Below are 23,388 nucleotides of genomic sequence, written 5' to 3'. Positions count from 1 at the left end.
CTCTGTGTAAATGCTACTGCGCCTGCTCTGGTTTGCTAACTTTAATGTGCACTTAGTAACCGGTTCTTTCTGAGAAGCTCGAGGCATTATCACATTTAATTCTCACAGTAGTCCTGTGCGGAAAGTACTATTATTTTACCCTACTTAGCCTGAAAAACCAAGCGGAAAAGGGGAAAAATAGCTTGCCCAGGGCTGTACAGCTAAGAAGGTGGAACTGGAATTCTTTCCAGAGAGACTTGGGGTCCCAGAGCTGGGCTGCCAGGTTCAACCCCAGCTCTGCCACTTACTAGCTTTGGGCCTTGGGCAAGTTATTTAATCTCTGAGAGTTTCTTTAACCAAAAATTGGGCAGGCTGTTGTGAGTCACAAATGAACAAATGTAGAGCATTTAGGGCAGTTTCAGGCACACACAGTAAGTACTCGATAATTGTTAGCTATGATCGTTTTGTTATTTTTATTATTACCTCCTGTTGCAGAATTACTCATCCTTTCCTGGGCTGTGGGTGGAGCTGGGTCTGGGCTTTCCAGATGGGCCCGGTATTCTGCCCTTTAGGGGATCCTCTGCTGACAGGCTGCTCTGCCCCTCTGGGGTGAGGTTCCTGTTCCCAAGGAGCAGCAGTGGGCGCTGGGGCCCTGAGTCCTAGTCCTTCCTCTGCCACTGTTCACCAGGCAACCGTAGGAAGGTCACGAGGCCACCGTATGAAGGGCTTTACTCTTTCTGAGGACCAGGCCGTGTGCCTGGCTCTGCTGGCAGAGGCAGATGTGGCAGGCACACTAGGGGAGGCTTTGGGGCCTGAAACTGTGGCAGCTGGTTCCCAGGCTCTAGGATTCACACTTAGGTTGGACCTTAGGAGAGAGCTGGTCCCCAGACAGTGGTGTGTGTCAGGCCTCGGGCCTCAGCCCCAGCCCCTGTTGGTTCAAGCAGAACCCAAGGACTCCTGTATGAGCCCCATCTGGGGCCCGGGCACAGGGACCAGGTGTTTCTCTCGCCAGGCCCCCCACCTGCCTGAGCTCTAGGGCCCTCCTTCCTCCCTCCTAACTGCCCCTCACCAAATTAGCTCCAATAGCAGTGCCTGGGTCCTGTGCCAACTGCTCCAGCTACTTAGTCTGGAAGGAATGGAGGAGCAAGGTTCTCCCATGGCTGGCACTCTTGTTGCCATGGTAGCCGTTGCCTTGGAAGCTGCTTCCTGACTTCAGCTTCCAAACAGCCCGGAAAGCTGCCTGTCCCCCAGGGGATCAGTGAATTAATCATGCTCTTTTCCAGGGTCCTCACCCCTCAAGGAAAATAAACAGAACTAAACCAAACCCAGGCATTTTTGCCCACTCTTCCCACCCCTACACCACCTTTGGATCTGGAAGGAAAGTTCAAGCAGGCACCCTCCAGAGCTGGTCTCAGGAGACAGACTGTGTGATGGAACTCAGCAGTGACCCACGGCCTCGACACACCCTGAGTCTGAGTCTGGAGGACCCAGGCTTCAGGGAAGAGGGCTCTGAGGCTTGTGGGGTGGGGCAGGGCGTGGTGAGTGGTCCGGCTCTAGTGCCTTGAACTTCCATGTCATTTACCTGTTGTAGTAAGCATACTGTCCAAGGACAGATATGTATTTCAGAGATGATACAGCCTGTTTGGAGATGAGAACGGGCAATCCTTCCTCTCTATGTGTGTAATCAATGGAGGAGCAGGCATCATAAAAGTTCTGTGTAGCTCTTAATGGCGCTCTCCTGTGATGAGGGAAAAGATGCAGGCTGGACTGATGTTTCAGCCCACAAATCCTAAAAGAGCTTGCAGTGCCTCTTTCTGCAGCCTAATAGGGATGCTGAGAAAAGGTATATGGTTTTTCTATGGGAAATGCTGACCCTTGAGGAATGGGATTTGAGTGGGGACAGACATGTAACAAAACTCAATGAAAAACACCTAGAAACTGTCTTCAAAGCAGCCAGCATCTTTTGGTGGGTCTGGATCTCAGAGTATTACTAAACGGAAACATCAATTTGTTGTTCCACTTATTCATGCATTCATTAGTTAATTCTTGGATGTGCCCTGACTAGGAATCGAACCCACAACCTTGGTGTATCAAGATGATGCACTAACCCAGTGGTTGGCAAACTCATTAGTCAACAGAGCCAAATATCAACAGTACAACGATTGAAAAATCTTTTGAGAGCCAAATTTTTTAAACTTAAACTACATAGGTAGGTACATTGTTATTAACTTAATTAGGGTACTCCTAAGGCTTAGGAAGAGCCACACTCAAGGGGCCAAAGAGCCGCATGTGGCTTGCGAGCTGCAGTTTGCCAACCACAGCACTAACCAACTGAGCTACTGGTCAGGGCTCTCTGTGATTTTGGAATTGATAATGGCTCAGTGTGTCTCTCCTCCATATTTCCTCCTCTGATCTGTGCCCTGAGGGATTTGCAATGTTAAAGAAAAACTCTAATTTGCTATTTGGTCTCCAGTTTTTAGAGATCAGAATGTTCTGGAGTCGGAAACTCATGATGCACAAGCATCCCTGACTTCAGCCTCTGCCATCCCCCTCCCCATTCACAACATGAGCAAAGCAAGACTTCGGCAGAGGCGTGGCTGGCCCAAGTCCCACAATTCCAGGTGGGAGACATGGCCCCAGAGCCCCTGTCTTGCTGATGGTCCGGGCAGCGCCCCTCAACCTTACACCATGAGAGGAGCCAGCACAGGCCCTGCTCATCAGGGTTATGCAAACACATTATGGAGGTGGGGGCCTGTGGAGGATGTTCAGATTCCCAAAGCTCGACATCTCTTGTTTTCATGGACAATTATTTTGACGGCTCCTTCTAAAACTAGCCAGTGGGGGATCAATTACGTGTAACAGAAACATGGTCTGTCATTTGATGCCTAATTAGAGGAATAATCAGACCTCATCCTGGTGAGAGGCACAGGGGATATTGGCAGCAGTGGCTGAGGCTGAGGAATGTCCATCCCCAGGGGCTTTCTCCTATGAGCCAGGATCATGGCCCAGGAGCCCATGGGTGCTCTGCAGGCACCCCACCTCCCTACACACCTTTGAGTTCACACCTGTCCCCGCCCAGGCCTCTCTCCAGCATCTGGGCATGCCTTCCCTTGGCTGAAGCTCAGTCAGGTGACTCTGGCCTTCCTAGGCCCCCCTCCCCCACCAAGGAGAGCCCGTGTTAGAGACAGAGGTCCTATGGTGCCCTTGGCCCTCCTCGTTGCCCACCTGAGGTGGTTGTGAGAGTCCATGCCTTCCCTGAACTCTGGTCCCCTCTGGCCATGCATTCTGTGGAGCTCACTCCCTGCAACTGCCCTCAGGGCTCACAGGCTAGAAGGAACACAGAGAATGAGGACTGATGGTGGGCACTTCGGGACATGGCAGCAGTGATGGGCAGCTCACCCACTCGGGCACCATCCGAAATGGCTTCACGGAGTGGGGGCTGGCTGAGCAGGGTCCCGAAGGATGAGGAGGTATTAACCAGACTGCAGGGGCCAGGCAGACACTCAGCAGGAGGGCCGCCGAGGAGAAGGGGAGGGACCAGGACCGGGGGCAGCCTTGGAGGCAGAGACCATGGGCCCAGCTGTGCTAGACTACAGATGTGGTGGGAGAGATGGGGGATCCAAAGAGAAGCCAGTGGGGTCTGGTGATGGACCCTGGGTACTATGCCCAGGTGTGTAGGTCCAGGGCTAAGGTTAGGGCCATATTCTGGGACCGGGGAGCCTCTGGTCCATATAGGGCCACAGAATACAATCAGTGATGAGGGCCAGAAGTGGGCGGGGGCGGGGGGTGGGGGGAGGCACAGGGCTGGGCTGCCTGGGCTGGATGAGTGCTGCCCGACCTCAAGTTGGTGGGTCCTGCCAGCAGCTTGTCAGATAGGCTGGGCAGAGGAGCTTAGGCCAGAGGTCGGGAGGCACCAGCCATGTCCCAGTCTCCTGACCCAGGCCATGATCACCAGCCACCACCTGGGCTGATTCCAATCCCAATTCCTCTCCCAGCCCTAGCCCCCGGGGCCCCCACCACAGCTCTTCCCTGTCAGCTCCCTGTCAGGAGGCTAGAAGGGCTCACTCTCTCAGCCCACTGAAAACTAAAGAGGAGTGAGTACCAAGCCTAACTGAGGAGAAAGGGGGAGGGGGCGTTTCAAGCTAGGACTCCTCAGTCCTGCCTGCAATCAGAGGTTGCAGGATGGGGTGGGGGGAGAGAGGGAGGGCAGGCATACAGAGTGGATTTGAAAAGACACCTCTCCTTCTCCTCCTGTCCTAGTTGCTGTTCCTGTCTCTTGAGTCTCCTCCAGGTCTCCTTCCCTCGCTCTGTCTCTGAGTCCCCAAGCAGAGCCCCAGGTGCACCTCCAAGCCAAAGGGACAGCAGAGTGAGCCCTGAGCATGTGGCCAGGGAGCCTCCTCACATCCCTGGCTACTGAGCCCCACATGAAGCCAGTAGCTCATCCTGCCCTGTCAGGGACCAGCAGTGGAACCTGGGCTGACTGCCCTAGGGGGCCGCTGGGACCCAGGCAGCAGCTCACATTGCAACCTCATGAATAACTCAGCACCTCCCTGCTGCCTGCATCTCAGAGGAACCTGGCCCCTGGACCAACCCCCCTGCCCCGCTACCCCCCCCCCCTCCACACACACACTTCTTTAAATTTTAATAAGCCAAGGCTCAGTGGCAGCTGAGCAGACTCCTGGGAGCTGGGGCAGGATGTCCTGGGCAGGGGAGCTTGGGCTGAGCTCTCCCAGGAGAAGGCAGGCAGTGGAGGACCCCATGGGGCAGGCCCCGCTCTCCAGCACTGGGTGTGGCCAGGCAGGAGTCCTCAAAATGGTCCCCAGCTTCAGAGGCCTATAGGGGAGGAACAATAAGCTGGGGTGACCTGGAAGAGATCTTAGGTCAAGGTGGGGGATACCGAGGAGAGTGTGGGATAGGGTTGCAGATAAATCTAAGGGTGACAAGCCCAGAATCTTACTGCCCAGAAACTCCCACCCTGAAGGTGAAGCTCCAACCAGGGACAGCCAAGAGGACCAAGACCTCCAGGGCTTTTCGGGAACCGGCCCCACTGGCTGGCCACGGTGCCCTGGGTAGGCCTGCATGGACATCCCCATCAGCAGCAGAGACTTCCGCTGCCTGCAGCTGGCGTGCGTGGCCCTGGGCCTGGTGGCCGGCAGCATCATCATCGGCATCTCCGTGTCCAAAGCTGTGGCCGCTCTGGGTGGTATCTTTATTGGCGCTGCTGGTCTGGGTGAGCAGGTGCTGGGCTCGGAGAGGGGGCAGGGGCAGGGGCAGGGGCAAGTGAACAGGAAATGAAGGGAAGAGCTGGGACAACAGGAATTGGTCAGAGAGGGTGGAAGCTAGAGCAAGGCAGCTTTGGGGGGGGGTACAGGGAGGGAGAGGAAGGTTGGGGTGAGGTTCCCTCCATGGACTGCCGGGAAAGGAGCTGTGCCCCATTCCTCTCTGGCTGCTCCCCCTCTGGTTCTCCAGTCTCAGGCCTGGGCTCTTGGGATTGTGGTAGGATTCATAAGCCTGCTGGTGGGGCTATGGGAGCAGATAAAAGGGGACCAAGTTCCCGGTGAACCCTCCTTGAGCCAAGATAGGATGTAGCTCAGACAAAGGGTTTCCTTTTTCCCTCAGTATGTCTCAGCAGCAGATCTGTCTGTCCAGGCATCTGTCCATCTGTGTATCTGGGCCAGTTCCACTGATGTGCCCACAGTGATGCTGAATACCATCCCTCACCACCCCCCACTCCACCACCCTGGGCCAAACAGAACCAGAAACACTAGGCTGTGGGCTCTGGGCATCTGTACCTGCAAACTCCAGCCAAGGGCCACGGACACTTGGTCTGGGGATACAGCGGGAATGGCAGGGCAGGACCCACTCTTCTGCTACCCCCTCTCCAGGTCTGGGTGGAAAAGAGCATGCTGAGGAGCCCCCCCAGCCCTACCATGGAGGAGTTGGTGGTGGTGGTGGCAGCTGAGCCTATTTCCAGTGGTTGGTGGGGCCTGTAGCCCCTTCCCCAGATAGGCACTGCTCTCTGCCCCTCCTGGGACCCGCTGTTCGAGAGCGGCCCGTGCACACACTCACAGGCTCACCCTGACCCACCCACAGTCCCAACCTGCACACTCCTCCATGCATGTCCAATATCACCCTTGTAAACCACCCCTGGGCTCACAGCCACCCACAGCTTCATGCAGCTCCCACCCCCAGGTGCCTCCCCATCATAGAACCCCTCTTGTCTCTCATCCCAGGACTCCTCATGTTGGCCTACCCCTTCCTGAAGGCTCGGTTCAACCTAGACCACATCCTGCCTAACATAGGTGAGTCCTCTCCCCGTCCCCAGCATTCTCTGCCAAAGTCTGTGCGAGACCCTTTGTATGTAAGTCTGCGGCCCACTGTGCAGGGAACAGAGCCCACATGTGCAACTGCTCCTGCTTGTGTGTGTGTGGGGTGTGTGTGTGTGTGTGGGTGGGTGGTGTGTGTGTGTGTGTGTATGTGTGTGTGTGTGTGTGTGTGTGTGTGTTTGGGTGTGTGGTTCAGGCATTGCTATGACTATAGTACAGCACATTCCAGCCTGCTGCAAAAGTGCCTAAAGCTGCTCAGAGCACCTAAAATTCCCATCTCCCCTGATAGATTTTCCATCTCCCCCAAACCTCCAAAATCTCCAGATCTCCCTACTTCATCCCCGAGCCACCATAAAACCTTCTTTCTCCCTTAAGACCCTAGCACCCTTATATAGCTCCCACCTCCCCAAATACGCCCTCCCATCTCATCAATCCCACGGGGCTTTACATATCCCCAGCTCCCTACCATCTTCTCCTTCAAGGCCCTTTCCCCATCTCCACCCGACCCCACACCAGCCCAGATAGTGTAGAAGACCTAAAAGAACAGTGGAGCAAAGACAGCCGCAGGAATGGAGATTAGACAACAGGAAGGACTTCCCTTTCCAAAACTGGCTTAGTGACCAGAGAGCTTGGGGTGGTCTCATCCTGCAGGGAACCTGAGAGTCCACCCCCATCCAGCGCCAGACCAAGGGGAGGGAAGATCCAACGCCAATGGCAATAAAGAGGGTAAGTACCAGAAATTCCAGAATCCTTCTTCCGCCTTTCCCCTCTGGCTGAGCAGCTCTGTGGGACCCATGAGAAACCTTGAGGGGCAATCAGAAGGGATCTCCCCAGCCCCTGAGAGCCTGCAGAGTTGGGTAGTTCTTCCATATGTTTAGTCAAAACCCTTCTTGCTCCAAGCTGAGCTTAGCTCCTCTTGTTTGTCCTCAGTGCCTGGGATCATCAGCACCTCGCTGCCCCTCCCCACCTCCATCCCATGCCCCAGTTCATTTTCTCACTCTCCTCTCCCACTGTAGAATCCAACTCTCAGAGCTGGTACCTGAAACTGGCACCTTCTTCCTGCCCCATCTCCACACACTGGAAAATTCCAGGCAGCCCAGCCCACAGTGCCTGCCACCAGCGGGAGGATGCCTCAGCTCTGCATAGGTCCCATGCCAGACACTGTTCCAAGCACTTTACATATATTAATTCATCCCAGTCTCAGAACAACCATATGAGGAAGGTACTGTAATTAGCCCCACTTTATATATGGGGCGCAGGGAAATGAAGTGACATAGCTTGGAAGTAGTGGGGCTAGAACTGAGCCCAGGCAGTCAGGCCCCAGTTCCTGCCTCTAACCCTACACCAGGCTGCAGTCCTCTTGAAGGACCGTTCTGGCCATCCATGCCTCTATGAATGGGGCTGAAACTGCCTCCTGGGCCTCCCCCTTCTCCCTAGTCCATCCCGCTCTGCTCCAGGTCCCTCTGGTTAGCTCTGACCCAGAGATCTGTCTACTCAGGCAGCCCTGTCCTGGTCTCTCCCCCCAGGAGTCCGAAGCAGCCTGGCCACTGTGAGCAGAACCTTGGAGAAGCTGAAGCCAGGGGGCCGGGGGACTGGGGAGGGCTGAGCCGTGGGCTGAGGGGCTGCCCCCTGCCCTGCCCGGCCCTCCCTTCCTGCCTGCCACCCGGATTTCAGAGCCCTCCTGGGTCCAAACCAGAAATGAACCAGCACCTGGAGATGTCAGACCTGCACTCACCTGGCCAAGGCTCTTGGCAACGGGATCCACAGAGTCGGGGTCCGGAAGTCTGAAACAAGATGTCGCTGGAAGCCCCACAGGGGGGTCTTTGTTTTAGGCTCTTGACTGGATTTTCTCTCTGGACTTCAGCTCAGCTTCCTTCCACTTTCTATCTACTGACTGGTTTCTGTGGAATTTAGGGTCCAGGGATACCCCAGTCTCTTGCTTCAGCCTGGTCACAGAAGTGAACCACAGGCCCACAGGAACCGCAGACAGGGTCCTGGCTGGGCCCTTTAGCCCCCAGGCCTGGCCCTGGGCCTCTAGAGCTCACTGGCTGAATAGAGGGGCTGGATCTGATTCTTTCGGGGATATTAAAACTCTGCGCAACTCCTCAGGGACCTTAGCAGCAGTGAACCTGAGGGGGAATGGGAGGCGAGAGGGGGAGAGGGATCCTAAACAAGCCAAGTGGTCACTGTCATGACTGGAGGCTTCCAGGAGGAGGTGGCTTCTGAGCTGAGCCGTCCCCTGAGACTCTTGGTATTTGACTCCAGACAAGACATCCAGCCTCCTTCTCCTCCCCACCCTCCACACTCTCACTGCACCTGAACACTCAGAACACATCCAGCCTCCAAACCCTGGCTCATGTTCTCCTGGAGGCGCCTCTGCTCCTCTCTGCCTTTCAAAACCCCCACCATTAAAGGCCTCGTTCCAAGAATCCCTTAACCACAGCTCCCTCTTGGTCCTCCCACCAGCTTGTGTCTCCCTCTCTCGATAGTCTTCAGGCAGGTTGAAGTCTTCTTTTTCATAAAATAATTATTAATCCTATTTAAGCCTACTATATGTTGCCCTTTTCCTGTCACCATCAAGTCCCAAGGGGCTCAATAAATGTTAATGGCTTAATTGTAATGGAAAAAACATTCCCCGGGCTTTCTCTAGAGATCCACCTCAAGGCCCCATGCACCCACAGGCGTGGGGTGAGGAGGACCTGGCCCAGGTGCATGTGGCTCTGCAGAAAACATTATTCCTCCTTCCACACCACTCTTCATACACATGCACCTTCATGATCTCTTCAGAGACACCTGTTTGTGGCCTCTGTCCTGGTCTGGTGAGCAAAAAGGCAAAGCTAGAAAGAATCTCATTCTGAAAGGATCCGTGCAGGTGGCGCCTCCTCTTGGAAGCCTCCCTGATTTCTCTGTGCTCCCATCACCCCAGGGCTCCCTCCATCATAGCCCTCATCACTCTTAATGGCCCTTGTCTATTTCTCCTCTTGAGGGTAAGGGGCAGAGAGCTGGGCAAAAAATACCCAGTGGATGTTGGAAAACCCAACCAAAAGTGGGAGAGACCATCTCACTGTACAGATGGGAAAGTTGAGACTCTGTAGGGAAAGGACTCATCAAGTCCCAAGGTGGGAGATTGTGGAGCCATGCCTTGCACCAGGTCTCCTCTCTCTCCCCGCCCAAGAGCTATTTTCTGCACAGGCCACAAGGACCAGCTCCCTGACCATGGAGGGACAGGGCTCCATCAAGGGGCTCAATGTCATATACTCTGGTCCATTGTTGAGTGTTTCATTCTTCCAGCCTGGGGGGAGTCAGCTCCCCTCCTTGCCTTTTCCTTGTCCCCTCCTCCTTCCTGCTCCTGCTCCTGCCTCTTCCCCTTTCCTTTCTCCTCTCCCGAAACCTCATTATCATCAATAGTAGTCAGGCTTGGTGGCCCCTCCTTGATCAATAAGGAACCCTTCCTCCTGCCTATCTTCAATTCTCACCTGCAGCACCCCCAAAAGTGCCCAAGGCTGGAGGGGGGTGGGAGTGGGGCAAGGGGAGCCTGGGCTCTCCCAACCGGGCCCACCATCAACCCTTCCCAACCATGATCTCCCCAAAGGCTGACAGGGCAAGGCACAGAGCAGTGGGGGTCCGAGTGGAATAAATTAAGGAATGAACATATAGAAAGGCACTGGTGCCCTAGCTGGTTTGGCTCAGTGGATAGAGTGTCAGCCTGTGGACCAAGGGTCCCGGCCTGGGGACCAAGAATTGGATTGGGGATTTGATTCTGGTCAAGGGCACACACCTCTGTACCTCCATTGCAGGCTCCTCCCTGGCCCAGGGCTTGTGCAGGAGGCAACCAATCAATGGGTTTCTCTCACATCAATGTTTCTCTCTGTCTTTCCCTCTCTTCCACTCTCTCTAAAAATCAATGGAAAAATGTCCTCATTGAGGATGAAAGAAAGAAACAAAGGCACTGGCGAATTGGGTGGGGTTCAAAGGACCCTTGAAACTGGGTGGGAGTTCTTGAGGCCACGTCTGGCTCCTCTTTCCCCCACCCCCACCTCCCACCCCCAATATAAGCTCCTTGAGACTCCTCCCCCCAGTGCAGGTGAATGTCCAGATACTCCCTCCCCAAGCGGGCCTCCACTCCGAACCCCCACGCCCTCAACCTGGTCACAGGCATGGTCCATGTAGAGACACAGGCCTTCTCCCCACCCCTGCTTTGGAAGAAGGTGCGGTTGGGCCAAGGGGGCAGGGGTGGAGTGGTGGGTAGTGTTACGGGGAAGTGCCCTCTCACCTCGGAGCAGCTCCTGAACCCTGCAATATTTAAGTACGGGAGGGGTGTGGACAGGGCCAGGTCACTGGACCTGCTCTGCCCGCGCTCTGTTCAATAAACGAAATCAGTTCTGTCCAATAGCGGTGGCCGTGGCTGTGCCTGGAGGGCCCCTGGCTGGGTGGCGGGGAGGGTGCTTGGTCCAGGCAGTGCGCTAGGCCAACCTGGGGACTGACCGTGGGGGGTGGAGCCTGGATTTAAGACTCACATCCTTGTTCTGGCCCGTGCCTCAGCTTCCTCATCTGCAGGTGGAGGGTCAGGACAGCAGCACCCTTACAGGACCACTGTCAGGGTGGAGGGAGTCTGGCACCAGCTCACATAGGGGGGGCTGTGCAGGGATGGGAGGATGGATGAAGGGGAGGCAGAGGGGCTCTTCCGGCTGAACCCCGAGTCTAGAAAGTCGCCCCTCAGATGCCACCCGGTCTCTCTAACACAGCCCAGGCTGGTGGCCCTGAGCCCACACTCCCTCCTCATTCTTTCGCCCCAAGAGCCCTTCCCAATCGTTCTGGGGAGACACAGTCCCCAAAGAGGCTGTGGCCACACCCCTTTCTAGGGGCAGGATTGGTGGAGGGTGGCTGGGGAAGGGTGATTGAGAACAATCCCACCCCTGGAAGAATCTCCCCGCTCCCACAGCTCCGTCCCCACCCCCTCCGAGGAAATCCGTCTGAGGCTGCAGACAGACCCAGGGGGACCCGCACCCCTCGCTGGAGGGTGAGCGGCGCTGTGTCCACCGCGGACTCAGAAAGTCCAGACCGGAGCCTGTGGGCGGCTGAGGTCTCGGCCGGGGGCTTGAGACCCACAGCGACGCCGAAGGGGGAGGGGAGACGCGTGGCGAGGAGGAGCGGGGAGCAGGACACTTCGTGAGATCATCGCTCTTCCTGGGGTCAGAGGGAACGAGGGGCCGCGACCACGCTGGAATCTGCGCGCCTGGCCGCCGCCCATCACACGCGCTCGCTCGCTCCCAGGGGCTGCTCCCGGCCCACAGCGCCCCTGCCCACCCGCCACGGAGTCCCGATCTCCGCAGCCAGGCCGGTGAGTCAGGGAGACCAGCCCGCCCTTCCACCCCACCCCACCCCACACCACACCACCCCACTCCTGCTTCAGGAATCTCTTGGAATCCCTTCCTCCTGCTGGCCCTGCGTGCTCAGGGGGCCACCGACTGGCTCAGGCAAGTGAGGAGCTGGAGGAAGCTGGAGGGAGGACAGGAGATGAGAGGAGTGGGGGAAGGAGAGGGCATGAGGAGGGGCTGCGGTAAGGAATGGAGGAGATGCTCCATCCAACCCTGAACCCCAGGGGGACTGGGTTGTGCCTAGACAGGTCAGGGACCTGTAGCCTTGCGACAGGGTTCTTCCAAAAGAGATGAGAAAAACAGAGAGGGATACCGAGGGGAGACAGCACAGAGTGGCTGCTTTGGGCCCTCTGCTAGTCTTTGATCTCCCCCTTTAACTCATTGAGAACCTGCACTAGAATCCACCTCCAGCCCCACCCCGCTGCCCACCACACCTCCCAAAGCGAAGGAGGAAGTCAGAGAGAAGTGGGCACAGAGTGCCTTCAAAGCCAAGAGGCAGATGGAGCCGGGAAGACAGGAGACACGTTAGAGGCCCCTCTGACCAACTCCTCCCTTCACCATTTATTTACCCATATTCCCTGGGCCTCCGGAGACTCGGGCACTGCTCCGGGGCGTGGCTGCGAGGCGGATATAATCCTGGTCCTCAGGGAGAGCCACTGGGGGATGCAGACCTGGACCCAGGACTCACCGGTTGCCTGCCGATTTGGGGAGTTAAGGGAGGCTTCCTGAGGGGAGTTGCATCCCAGCTGCACTCTGGGGGCTGAGCTGGAGTTAGCCAGGTGAAGGTCAAGTCAGCGTGTGGTGCAGGCCCAGGGAGCAGCATGCTCGCTGGACCACACCTGGTGAGTTCAGCTCTACTCCAGCACAGTCACGAGGGCTACCTGGAGGGAGCCAGGGCTGGGATTTTAACCCACAGGAAGAGTGGGGGTGGCAGTGAGACCAGAGAGGAAGGGCTGGATTCTAGAGAGACCTGGAGGGGAGAATCTGCAGGGCTGGTGGCAGATTGGGCTGGGGAATGGACTGGAAATGCTCTGGTACTCTGGATTGAGGAGAGGGGGCTGAGAGGCCTGAGAGAGTCCTGTGTCACTGGGCCTCTCAGCTGGATCAAAGCAGGGCCAGCAGAGACCATCTAGACCAGTGATGGCAAACCTATGACACGCGTGTCAGAGGTGACACGTGAACTCATTCTTTTGGTTGATTTTTCTTTGTTAAATGGCATGTAAATATATAAAATAAATATCAAAGATATAAATATTTGTTTTACTATGGTTGCAAATATCAAAAAATTTCTATATGTGACACGTCACCAGAGTTAAGTTAGGGTTTTTCAAAATGCTGACACGCCGAGCTCAAAAGGTTCGCCATCACTGATCTAGACCAAACTCAGCAAGAACTGAGCCCGGGTAAGAGAAACTGCGAGCAAATGGGGAGGCCCCCTCAGGGCAGCTGGAATGGCCTCTGCCCCTCATCCCCTCTCCCAGGGCTCCTGCGCCCCTCATTACCCGGTAGCTCCCCTACCCCCCCCCACACACACTCCCAGGAAAAGAGAAGTCAGAAGTCTCCAGAGGCACCTCTGCTGGGCAGCACTCACTGCCACCAAATAGGCAGGCAGCTGAGAGTGTCTGTCTACCTGTTGGCCTGTGTCTGCATTTCTCAGTGTATAATGCATCTGTGTTCGTATTTCTGGGCATGTCTGGTCACTGAGTGCCCATGGGTGTTGTGTGTGTGTGTTTGTGTGTGTGCATGCACACACATGCACACCCCTGTGTCTGCCACTTGGGGTGGGGAGGGGCCTGTGGATTTGGCTGGAGTGGAGGTGGTGGCCGCTCTTGGGGCTTTTGGGAGGCAGAGTTCAGCTGGAGAAGCTGGGAGCTTTCCAGGGTGGTGAATAAGCCAGCAATGAGGATGGGGTTCCCTGAGGATGGGGTGCAGTGGGGACAGGAGGGGCTTGGGATAGAGAGAGCACTGGGGCTGGGAGTGGTCAGGGGAAGGGGCTGGCCCAGACTTTTCAGAGGGGGGAGGGACAAATGGACTAAGACCAAGGGAAACAGAGGGGTTCACAGTAAGGGACAAAAAGTTCAGACTGAGCAAATGAGTCCCTCAATCACGCTTGGAGTACGGGGGCTGGGACCAGTGGCTCATGTCTGATGTCTGATGGTTGATATTGCCCAGAGGCTCTTGGGCCCTTGGAGCAGGAACCTGGGGCCAGGAGGCCTGGCAGCTGCCCTGGTCAAGCAGCTGCTCTTGTGCAACACAGACATCCAGACCCATGGACTGGGCCAGGGCGTGGGGCAGGCTGATCTCAAGGGGCTCAGACAGAGACCCCTCCTCAGGAGTTCTTGCCTCCACCTACTGAGGATGTATTGATGATTTGCTGAAGGCGTTGGGATCACAATAGCATCAAGTGGGAGCATTCTGCTTCCAAATTAAATACTCCAGCCTGAAAGTGGCACAAGTCATAATTCATTAACCAGAACAAGTCACAGCCCCACCTAACCCCACATTGGCCGGCAAGTGCAAGCTTAATATGTGTTCAGAAGTGGGAAGAACCAGAAAGGTTTAGTGAACAACCCCTGCGACACTACGGAGCTAGGCAGAGCTCCCTCAACGAAAGAGTGCCCAGGAGTGCAACAGCTCCAACTGGAGGGCCACAGTCCACAGGTGGAATCGAATTGCAACAGCTGAGAGACCTCAACACCTCACGTCTGTGTACCCCCAAATCCCAGTTAACCAGGGTCAAGGCAGAAAGAGCCCTCGGTCCTTTCTCTGCCTGGGCGGAAACTCTGGAAGTAGTTTTGTCTTCCAGAGTCAGCTCTGCCAACCAGGAGCAGATAAGATCATTCATTGACAATTAGCACTTGGAAGCTCAGCCCCTGGGCAGGCATTCTTTTGTTGGGATTATTGAGCTAAGCCAAGGAGCAGCAAGTCTACCTTCTGGAGAGACTCTCAAAACACACCCGGCCTCTCCTGTGCTGTTGACAGCTGAGCAGTGTAAGTGCTAATTACAGAAGCTTATCTACAGCATTTAGCAAGCCTAGCGCTGTGCTAAACTGAGACCTCAGGCTTCCAGATCAGGACACCAGGTTTGTGTGTCCTGGCACCACCACCGCTACTCAGTGGTCGCCTGTGAGTTTAATCTTTCTTGCCTTAATAACCTCATCTATAAAATGGGGCTATCACAGTAATAGTTTATTGAAAGTGCTCAGCCTAGCACAATTAATTTAGCAATCTGAAGGTGCTAATTTCAGATTCTCACCTACACTTGCTTCTGGTGAAGATAGACTAGCTTGCATCAGACCAACCCACTCACTGAGGATAACTAAGAATGCTGCAGTAGACCGTTAAGAACTCTGTTTAAGGACATGGAAGAGCTACCAAGGCTGTAAGGACTTGAGGGGCCATGATCTTGGAGAGAAAAGAATATTTGGTTTCACTTTTTCCCTTAAGGCATTTTGCAGTTTGTAGGGTGCCGTGGCCACGGAGTTGGCAAGTCAAAATAGAAATTCAGGGCTTAAAAGGAAGAGAGACCCTGTTTAAAAAAAAACAACAACAACAAAACTTCAGCTTCTAGTTGGGGAGCTCAAAGGGCTATCCTGTGAGAGTACCGTTAACCACATATAACCCAGGCTCAGAAAGACTGAAGCACAGCTCCCAGTCCCTGCCTTCCCCGCGCAGGTTAAAGTGGTTGGTTCCTTCTTTAGCTGCCTGTCAGAAGCAAAAGCACATCTCTTGAGGAAGTTGACATCATTCAGAGCCTCAGGCTATCTCTACAATGCTGAACACTTAATAAAAACTTAACTGGCATTCCAAGAGGTAAGACTTAAATGACCAAAAACCAAGAGCGATAAAACAAATAATAGAAACAAGAGATCCAGATGTTGGAGTTTTCAGACATGGACATTAAAGGGTTTAATATGTTCAAGAAAACAGATAAGAGAGAATCAACAACAACAAAAAAACACACCTGGAATCTTTGGAAAATAATCAAGTGGCAATTTTAGAACTGAAAATTCTAGAACTGGAATGAAGAACTGAATAGATGAAGAAGACACAGATGAAGAGAGGGTTGGTAAACCATATGCTAGATCAGAAGAAAAATAACCAGACGGAAACAGAGAGAGGATAAACAGGCTAGAAAATACAGAATAGAGTATAAGAGACATAAGATAATGTCAAATGGTTGAACATGAGCACAACTAGGGTCTCAGAAGGAGAGGAGGGGAAAGAATGGGGAAAAGATAATGGCTGAAAATATTTCAAAACTGGGGTGGCAGTGGGGAATCAAGCCACAGATGGTATGAAGCCCCAGGAAGCCCAAGAAGGATAAATATGAAGACATCTCACCTGGGCACATCTTAGTAAAACTGCTGAACCTCAAAGACAAAGAGACTTCCCCACAAGGGAAAAGAAACTTGGACCCTCCAGCCACCTGCGGCCAGTGTCAGCTTTCAGGAGGTGGTTGTGTGCTGAGGTGAAGAGCCAGACTCCACCCCCTCCACCAGGGGCTCCCTCCATCAGCCTCAGACTGAGCCTCCCCGTAGGAGGGAAGACCTGCCTTGTCAGATGATGCTGGACATTCATATAGCCCCTCTTTTCAAGCTCCTGCCCACCTCATGAATATCCCACATTGAATATTAAAACTTGAGAAACGGGGGCTATAGTAGGGAATCTCACAGCCCCTCCTGAGGGCAGCAGGCAAGTTAGGATTTGCCTCCACATCAGCCCCCAGGGGATCAAACTCTGCTCTTTAAGATGAAGCAAGGCTGCACACAACTGCACCAGGTCATGTGTTCCCCGACTCTGGTCTCAGAGCATCATCTTCTAGTGCAGTCGTGGGAGCCAGCTCCACCTCCCGCTCTGAGCCTCCATTTCCTCGGTTGTGAAATGTGGCTGTTAATAAGTATCAATCAGTTGTACCGTTCAGTGATGTCATGAATGTGAAGTGCTTTGCAAACTGGAAATTGCTGTACCCGTTAGTGGTTACTATTCTGCCGGCAAGACAACAGCTGCAGGTTAAAGAGAGCAAATGGTTCATGCAAACGTGAAACTTCTTTTTAAAAAAATATATTTTATTGATTTTTTTACAGAGAGAAAGGGAGAGGGATAGAGAGTTAGAAACATCGATGGGAGAGAAACATTGATCAGCTGCCTCCTGCACACTCCCTACTGTGTATGTGCCTGCAACCAAGGTACATGCCTTTGGCTGGAATCAAACCTGGGACCCTTCAGTCCGCAGGCCGACACTCTATCCACTGAGCCAAACGGGTTAGGGCAAACGTGGAACTTCTTGAGGAACCTGTGGTCTGTAAATGCCCTCCAGGGTCAACATGGGGTGTGTTGTTTTTTTTGGTTTTGTTTTGTCTTCCTTTTTTGCCAGGATTTGGGAATTTCTGAATTCCTGCCAGCTTAGTGTGTCAGCCAAGTGCTTCTGGCTGGCGTCCCAATAGAACTCTACCTCTCACGATGGAGCCAGAGAAGGATGCCCTGGAGTCATCAGATCTGGGCAGAAATGGAGGTGCCCCCTGCGACTGCCAGGCTCTCTGACTGCCTGGGCCAGGCTGCTTCAAACCTGTGTCCACCCTGAGCTACCGTCTGGCACCTGCCCTCATTTTCATTCACAAGTAACCAAACTCTCTCAGTCCCACCGTGTGCAGGCTTTGGACACCCACAGGACAACGCAGAGCCTGTTGCTTGGGCGCTTCCACCAGAGGGACAGACCACTGTTCTCTCTGCAAACTAAACAAGGCCGGCCTCCCAGATCTGAGAGCTTATTGCCCCCTTGTCTATCAACTACCGCGCTGACAAATGGCCAATATTCATTGAATTCTCACTATGTTCCAGGCTCTGTTCTAAGCATTTGATTTAGCTTTAAGCACTTAATTATTACTACACCCTATGAGGTAGGTTCTCTTATTAGCCCTACATGACGGGTGTTAACATGAAGCCTGGACAAGCCACTTGTCCAGGTCAGGCTCCCTTACTTATCCTGCATGCTCTGCTCCCAGGTGTGGGACCATCTGATTATGTGCCTCTCATCCCCACTCAGAGCCCTTTTGTGAATTTTTTTGCACAATTTTAACACAACTCCATAGTTATGATCTCATCCTTTGAGGGCCTTCATACCTGTGACTTCACGTTATAGAACAGAATTCTCAATAGAGGTCTTAAATCCTTAGACTCCAATTACCTTACGCTTGCTTGTACATGCCCCGAACTCTAGAATCCGCTGATAGATCCCAGATACCACTAGAGAATCCTAGAAAGGAATTCTAGTATCCAGTGATCATGCTTGTGAGTCCAGGTTCAACAGTAGAATCCTGGGGGAGGGGGCTGGGGAAGGTGGGATGGAGGTAGGATTGGAATCTCATGGAATTCCTGGTCTAGAAAGAACCTGGGGCCTTGGGTCTGCTCCAGCCAAACCCAACCTATGTAGGGACTGTCCCTTCTCACTGCCCATCTGAGACGTTAGAAGCTCCTCACTCTCATGCAGTCACTCACTCCAGGGCCTCACCTGATGCTCAGGATGTCACTGCCATGCCTACCAGAGCCTAAGGTGGGGACATGCAGGCCAGGAGGCAGGGCATTAGGTCCTGCTCCTGGATCTGAGGTAACTTGCTAGACCTCTTCTGGGCAAGGAGGGGCTATACGATTATTTGTAAGGCGCTGGGGGGGTGGGGGGAGGGTATCTAAATCCCAAGAGTGGCCACTTACCCTCTAACTGGGACTATTGATAATGATTCTCATTCCAGCACTTTGAAGCCATTCACTCCATTTAATTAGCCCAAGAAGGCTTCCTGGAGGAGGGGAGGTGGAGAGGCTGTGTCTGTCTGGAGGAGAGAGGGTAGGAGGATGGCAGATTAGCCAGAGGGCTCCAGGGACTGGGTAGGAAAGCAAAGGGAGGCTCTTTCCAGGTGGGCTTTTGCTTCCCAGAGGCAGAGGCTGGCCGAGATGACCTCTGCACTCCCAGTCACTGGATGTAGCCCCAGAACTGACCGTGGGGTTGGAAACTGAGATACGCTGCTGACCCCTCCTTCTTGCTCTGTCCCACAGGATGACAGGGCGCTTGGCCGCTGACATGGGGGCTGGTCCGGGCCGGCGGCGAGAAGGAGCCTGATGAGTGCTCGGCATCCCCAGACATATGCCGCCCAAAGAGAAGAGTGGAGGGCCCGCGGCAGGGGCGCCCGCCGGCGCGCGGGGCTGGCTGCCGGAGCTGCGGTCCCCCGCGCTGTGCTGCGCCTGCGGGCTGTGCGTGCTGCTGGTGGGCGTGAACGTGACCCTGGTGGGCGCCTTCGCCTCCTTCCCGCCCAGGCACTACGCGCCGCTGGTGGTGGGGCCGGCACTGCTGGTGCTGGCGCTGGGCCTCTTCGCGGCCTGCTGCGCGTGGAGCCGCCGGGGCCCCGTGTCCCGCCTGCACTCGGCGGCCGCCAAGGGCCCGGGCCGGGGCGGCAGCGGCGCCGGGCCGGTGGCGCTGGAGATGGAGAGCAGCGAGCGCACGGCGCAGGACACCACGGCCGTTCAGCTCAGCCCCGCCGCCTCGTCCGCGTCCTCCGGCCGCTCCAGCCCAGGCCCCAGCCCCGGCCCCTTCGCCCTGGACGCCTCCGCGCCTGCAGCCGCCTACACGCCGCGCACCAACGAGGACCGGCTCGACCTGCCCCGGGAGCGCGCCGCCCCCTAGCGACAGGGGCCCTCTCGGACTCTCCTGGCCCAGGTCCCTCCGTTCAGTGCCAAGTAAGAAAAAACAGGAGACAAGAAAAAGGACATTTACATAAGGGTCGGGTGCTGAGCACAGGTGGCCTCATGTGTCCCATCTCTGGGACTGTTAGGGGGAGAATGGGTCGAGGCCCCTCACCCCAGGAGGGGGCAGCTCCTTGGCCCTTTAGGTGGAGTCTGCTGGGCCCTACATGACTTCACTCCCAGACTTGATGAAACCTTGAGTCCCTAACACCACTACCCAGGGCATTTGGGCACTGGGAGCAAAGACACTCTGAAAGGGACTAACTACCAGCAAGGCCCATACCCCCCAGGGGTGGGAGGAAGGGGGGAGGGGGAGAAGAATCAGCCCGGCTGGGCTGTCTCCTGCCCCTGCACACTGAAAGGTCACCAGCTCCCCCTTCTGCTCCTCCCCGCCCTCCTCATCTCCACTCCATGACCTTTTGGGAATAGTTGGGGAGGGTGGAGGTTCTGATTTGAGCCAGGATAGTCCCTAAGGTAGAACTGGATTGCACACACCCCACCCTCAACTTGGCTGCAGGGGGAGCGGAGGCTAGGGCCCCACAGGGGTGAACCGATGAGGGTCCTCCTGCGCATCCTCTGTACCTCGTTTCTCAATAAAGCACCTTTGGAGTCAAGTCCGATGTGGCTGTGCAGCCCTGAGGGAGGGCCTGGTTACAGGGCTCTAGGCTGGGGTCCTCTCACCCCCTTGGAGACCTAGGGGAAAGGAGTGTGTGACTGTGAGCAAAAGACAGACCGGGGGTGCCTGTGAACTGGGGAACAGGTGTGTAAGGCTGGGGGACTGAATGAACATATATGACCGTGCCTGTGGGTGAGATCGCCTGGCTGTGTGCATGAGATAGGGAGTGGGCGACGCTAACACCACACCCATGTGGGGGTGGTTGAGGGTGTCACCCAGCAGAGATGTGAGGAAAGAAGGGCTCCCCAGGGCTATGCAAATCCTAGTCCTTTCTGCTGGTCTGGCGGGATTGGCAGAGTCTGGGCTTAGCATGTGTTCTGTTTGGGTGGGTGAGGGCATCTGTTAGAGGGATAGAGGCTGCTTTGCAAGAAGAAACAAAGCACGTGGAGTCTGGGGGGAGATACTGCAACCCTGGGCCAGGCCCTCCTCAGATTGCGGGGACCCAGGCCAGCAGTGGCTGGGATGGTGGCACACACTGGACCACAACCCCTTGCTGACCGTGACTCCCTGCCCATCGCCCTTGGCTTCTTCAGCCGCCCTTTTTCTTTCCAGAGTGGTCTTTGCTGCTCTTCTGCTTGGGCCCAGGCTCTTCCCACAAGCCCTGTGGCTCTGTCTTCCTTCCTCTGAGCCCCCTCTCTGCCCTGCCTCTCCTGCTGTCTGCCCTCCCATTGACCTGGAGAAGAGGGAATCTATTTCCATAGGTGCTGAGCGGGTCATCTCTATTAATTCACATGGGTCGATGGGCCCCAACCTTTGAAGCATCCAGCCCCTGGAGCTGATGACCTCTTCTCAGAGCGCTTCCCCACCCCCACTGTGTGTGTGTGTGTGTGTGTGTGTGTGTGTGTGTGTGTGTGTGTGTGTTAGGCCCCCACCCCAGGCTCCATTCCTGCCTCTTCTGGTTCACTGGTCTGCAGCCTCGGACGCCACCTGCTGCTGGTAGAGTAGGAGGTGAGAGGGGCCACTGATGAGGCTGCCTTGGGGTGTGATCTGGCTCACCCTTCTCCTACACCTTCTTAGGAGGAGACACCCAGATTCTAGCCCTAGGATACTAGGCTTAGCCCAAACCCCTCTTCACCTGCTGGAAGTGCACATTATCTTCCTCTTCTCCCCCCACAAGAAGACTTCCATATCTAGGAGCCTGGCTGCTGAGGAGGAAGAAGAAACAGGTGATAAGAGCTCAAGGCAGTGGGCCACAGAGAGAGGGTGTGAATGAATAGAATGGAAGTGAGGCGGGAGCAGGGGGGACATTGTCTCCCTGGAGTCTCTTCCACTGCTACGCCCAGCTGAAGGTCATTTGTCCCATCTGTGGTCGCTCCCTCTCCATAGGCACACAGAAGATACTCTCTATACCCCAGGGCCCAGTTTCCAATCAGCCACCCTAGCAACATCCCCCCACCCCCCCAAGGCCTGCCCTACCAGGGGACTCCTCCCCACACACTTCTTTAGGCCTCTCTAGGGCATTTCAGCCCATGCAAAAGCCCTAAGGTGAGAATGAATGTGGCCTCCAGTGTCAGGCCAGGAAAAAAAGGGCTGTGGGGTGGGAGATGAACTTGGTGAGGGTGGGGAAGGAACTATTGCCCGGCTCATAGAAAGCTGAGTAAGTCAGGATGAAGAGTTGGGATTTATTCTTGGCGAGATGGGAGCCACTGGAGGGTGTTAAGCATGATCTGATTTATGAAGAGGGCCCTGCCTGCTGTCGGGAAAACAGTGCTGGGGACAAGAGGAAGATGGGGTTAAGAGGTTATTGTGGTGAGACATGCTGGGGGCTGGGACTGGAGCGGTGGCTGTGAAGTGGACAGATTTGACATCTTTTTGAGGTCTCCCTGTTGCGGGAGTGTAAGGAGAGTGAAAGTGAAGAATCTGGAATAAAATTCTAGAATTTTGCTTGGAGCAGCTGGCCGTATCTGGAGGAAAAGCAAGGGCTTTGGTAAGATAAAAGGTCTGTTAGCTCAGTGGGACTTCCCCTGGAGCTGGAGCCACACCCTGAATTCTGGAAAGAGAGCAGAGAGGATGCAGATTTAGAAGCCATTGGCCTTGGCTGGTGGCTAAGCCATGAGTCCAGATGAGGCACATGGGGAGAGATGAAGACGGAACCAGGATCTAAACCAGTCTAAACTCTGAGTCTTGGGGAGAGAAGGTACCTTACATTGCCCAGTTCTGAATCTCACCTACGCTTCTGCTGGTGCCTGTGCCTCGATGATAAGGTCCATGGATGGGGAGTCAGGGATTAGGGAGAAGTGAGTGGACTGTGAATTCTAAGAGGCTGGGACTACTGTCTTGTTCACTGCTGTGCACTCAGTGCCTACCTGGCACAAGGTGGGTGCTCAGCAAATATTTGTTGAGTTAGTAAAATATGTGAATCTTATCTCACAGCTGAGACTCTAGAGAAAATTATCAAGGTGCCCAAGTCTGGGCAGGAAAGGTGAAAAGCTCCCTTTCTGTGGGGGACTTCTCCTGGCCAATTCCTGCTTTCTACTTCTTTGTGAAGAGGTTGGAGGACGTGGGAATGTAGAGATGGCTAGATGGACATTGATAGACATGCCTGAGGGCTAGGATCCCAAAAGTAGGCAATGGCCATAGAGATGGGCCAAGCCTGAGGAAATAGAAACTGCTGGAGAGTGCCACTAGAGGGCAGCCTGGGCACATGACGGGATAGAGACTACAGCCCAGGCAGCCTGCACACATTGGCCTTTTCCACTTCTGAGGGTCAAGGCCCTGTGGAATGGGAGGAGTGGACAGTTGGGTGCACTTGCTGAGGGGATCGGAGAGGTTAAGCCAACCTATTGACTAAATGACACCTCCAACCCTGGGACCTGACCTTATCACAGAGGGAGCCCTGACCCAAAACAGACTTAGCCTTTGTCAAGGTCACAGGTAAGTCCTGAGTGGATTCATAGACTGAACCCTCTCCCAAGTCCATAGTGAGTCCTGGCCTGAGCTTGATCCTGGTCACACTCTGAGCCCTGACCCTGCCTGGTCCCTACATTGAACCTTGATCCTGATCTTAGACTGAGTTCTGACTCAGTTCACAGACTGAACCCCGACCTTTATCCAAGATTGAACCCTGACCTGGACACAGACTGAGCCTTTATCCTGGACACATATTTAGCCCTTATTCTGGTCACAAACTGAACTCTAACCCTGAGCCATACACTGAACCTTGATTCTGATAGCAGACTGAGCCTGACCCTAGTCAAAGAGCCCTGAACCTGGTCCTAACCTGAACTTTAACCCTGATCCATACATCGATCCCTGAGCCTGGACAAGGACCGAGCTTTAATCAAGGTCACAGATT

The 23,388-nt window shown here is 54.8% G+C and overlaps 2 protein-coding genes across 2 annotated transcripts; both read left to right on the top strand.

The window, feature by feature from the left end:
• The first annotated feature begins 4,868 nt into the window (after positions 1 to 4,868).
• Positions 4,869 to 7,911, top strand: KNCN (kinocilin). The gene is made up of 4 exons (XM_036348210.1): positions 4,869 to 5,209; positions 6,213 to 6,281; positions 6,957 to 7,031; positions 7,832 to 7,911. Exons 1-4 carry the CDS (start codon positions 5,059 to 5,061, stop codon positions 7,909 to 7,911), a joined length of 375 nt encoding a protein of 124 aa, XP_036204103.1. The 5' UTR covers positions 4,869 to 5,058.
• Positions 7,912 to 11,291: 3,380 nt separating this feature from the next.
• Positions 11,292 to 20,014, top strand: TMEM275 (transmembrane protein 275). Its single transcript, XM_036351850.1, has 2 exons — positions 11,292 to 11,646; positions 18,734 to 20,014. Exon 2 carries the CDS (start codon positions 18,822 to 18,824, stop codon positions 19,356 to 19,358), a length of 537 nt encoding a protein of 178 aa, XP_036207743.1. The 5' UTR covers positions 11,292 to 11,646; positions 18,734 to 18,821; the 3' UTR covers positions 19,359 to 20,014.
• The last annotated feature ends 3,374 nt before the right edge of the window (positions 20,015 to 23,388 follow it).

The sequence above is a fragment of the Myotis myotis genome, unplaced genomic scaffold, assembly GCF_014108235.1.
Source record: "Myotis myotis isolate mMyoMyo1 unplaced genomic scaffold, mMyoMyo1.p scaffold_m19_p_2, whole genome shotgun sequence".
Classification (NCBI taxonomy): domain Eukaryota; kingdom Metazoa; phylum Chordata; class Mammalia; order Chiroptera; family Vespertilionidae; genus Myotis; species Myotis myotis.
The sequence above is the reverse complement of the archived record's forward strand: the minus strand, read 5'-3'. Positions and strand labels throughout refer to the sequence as shown.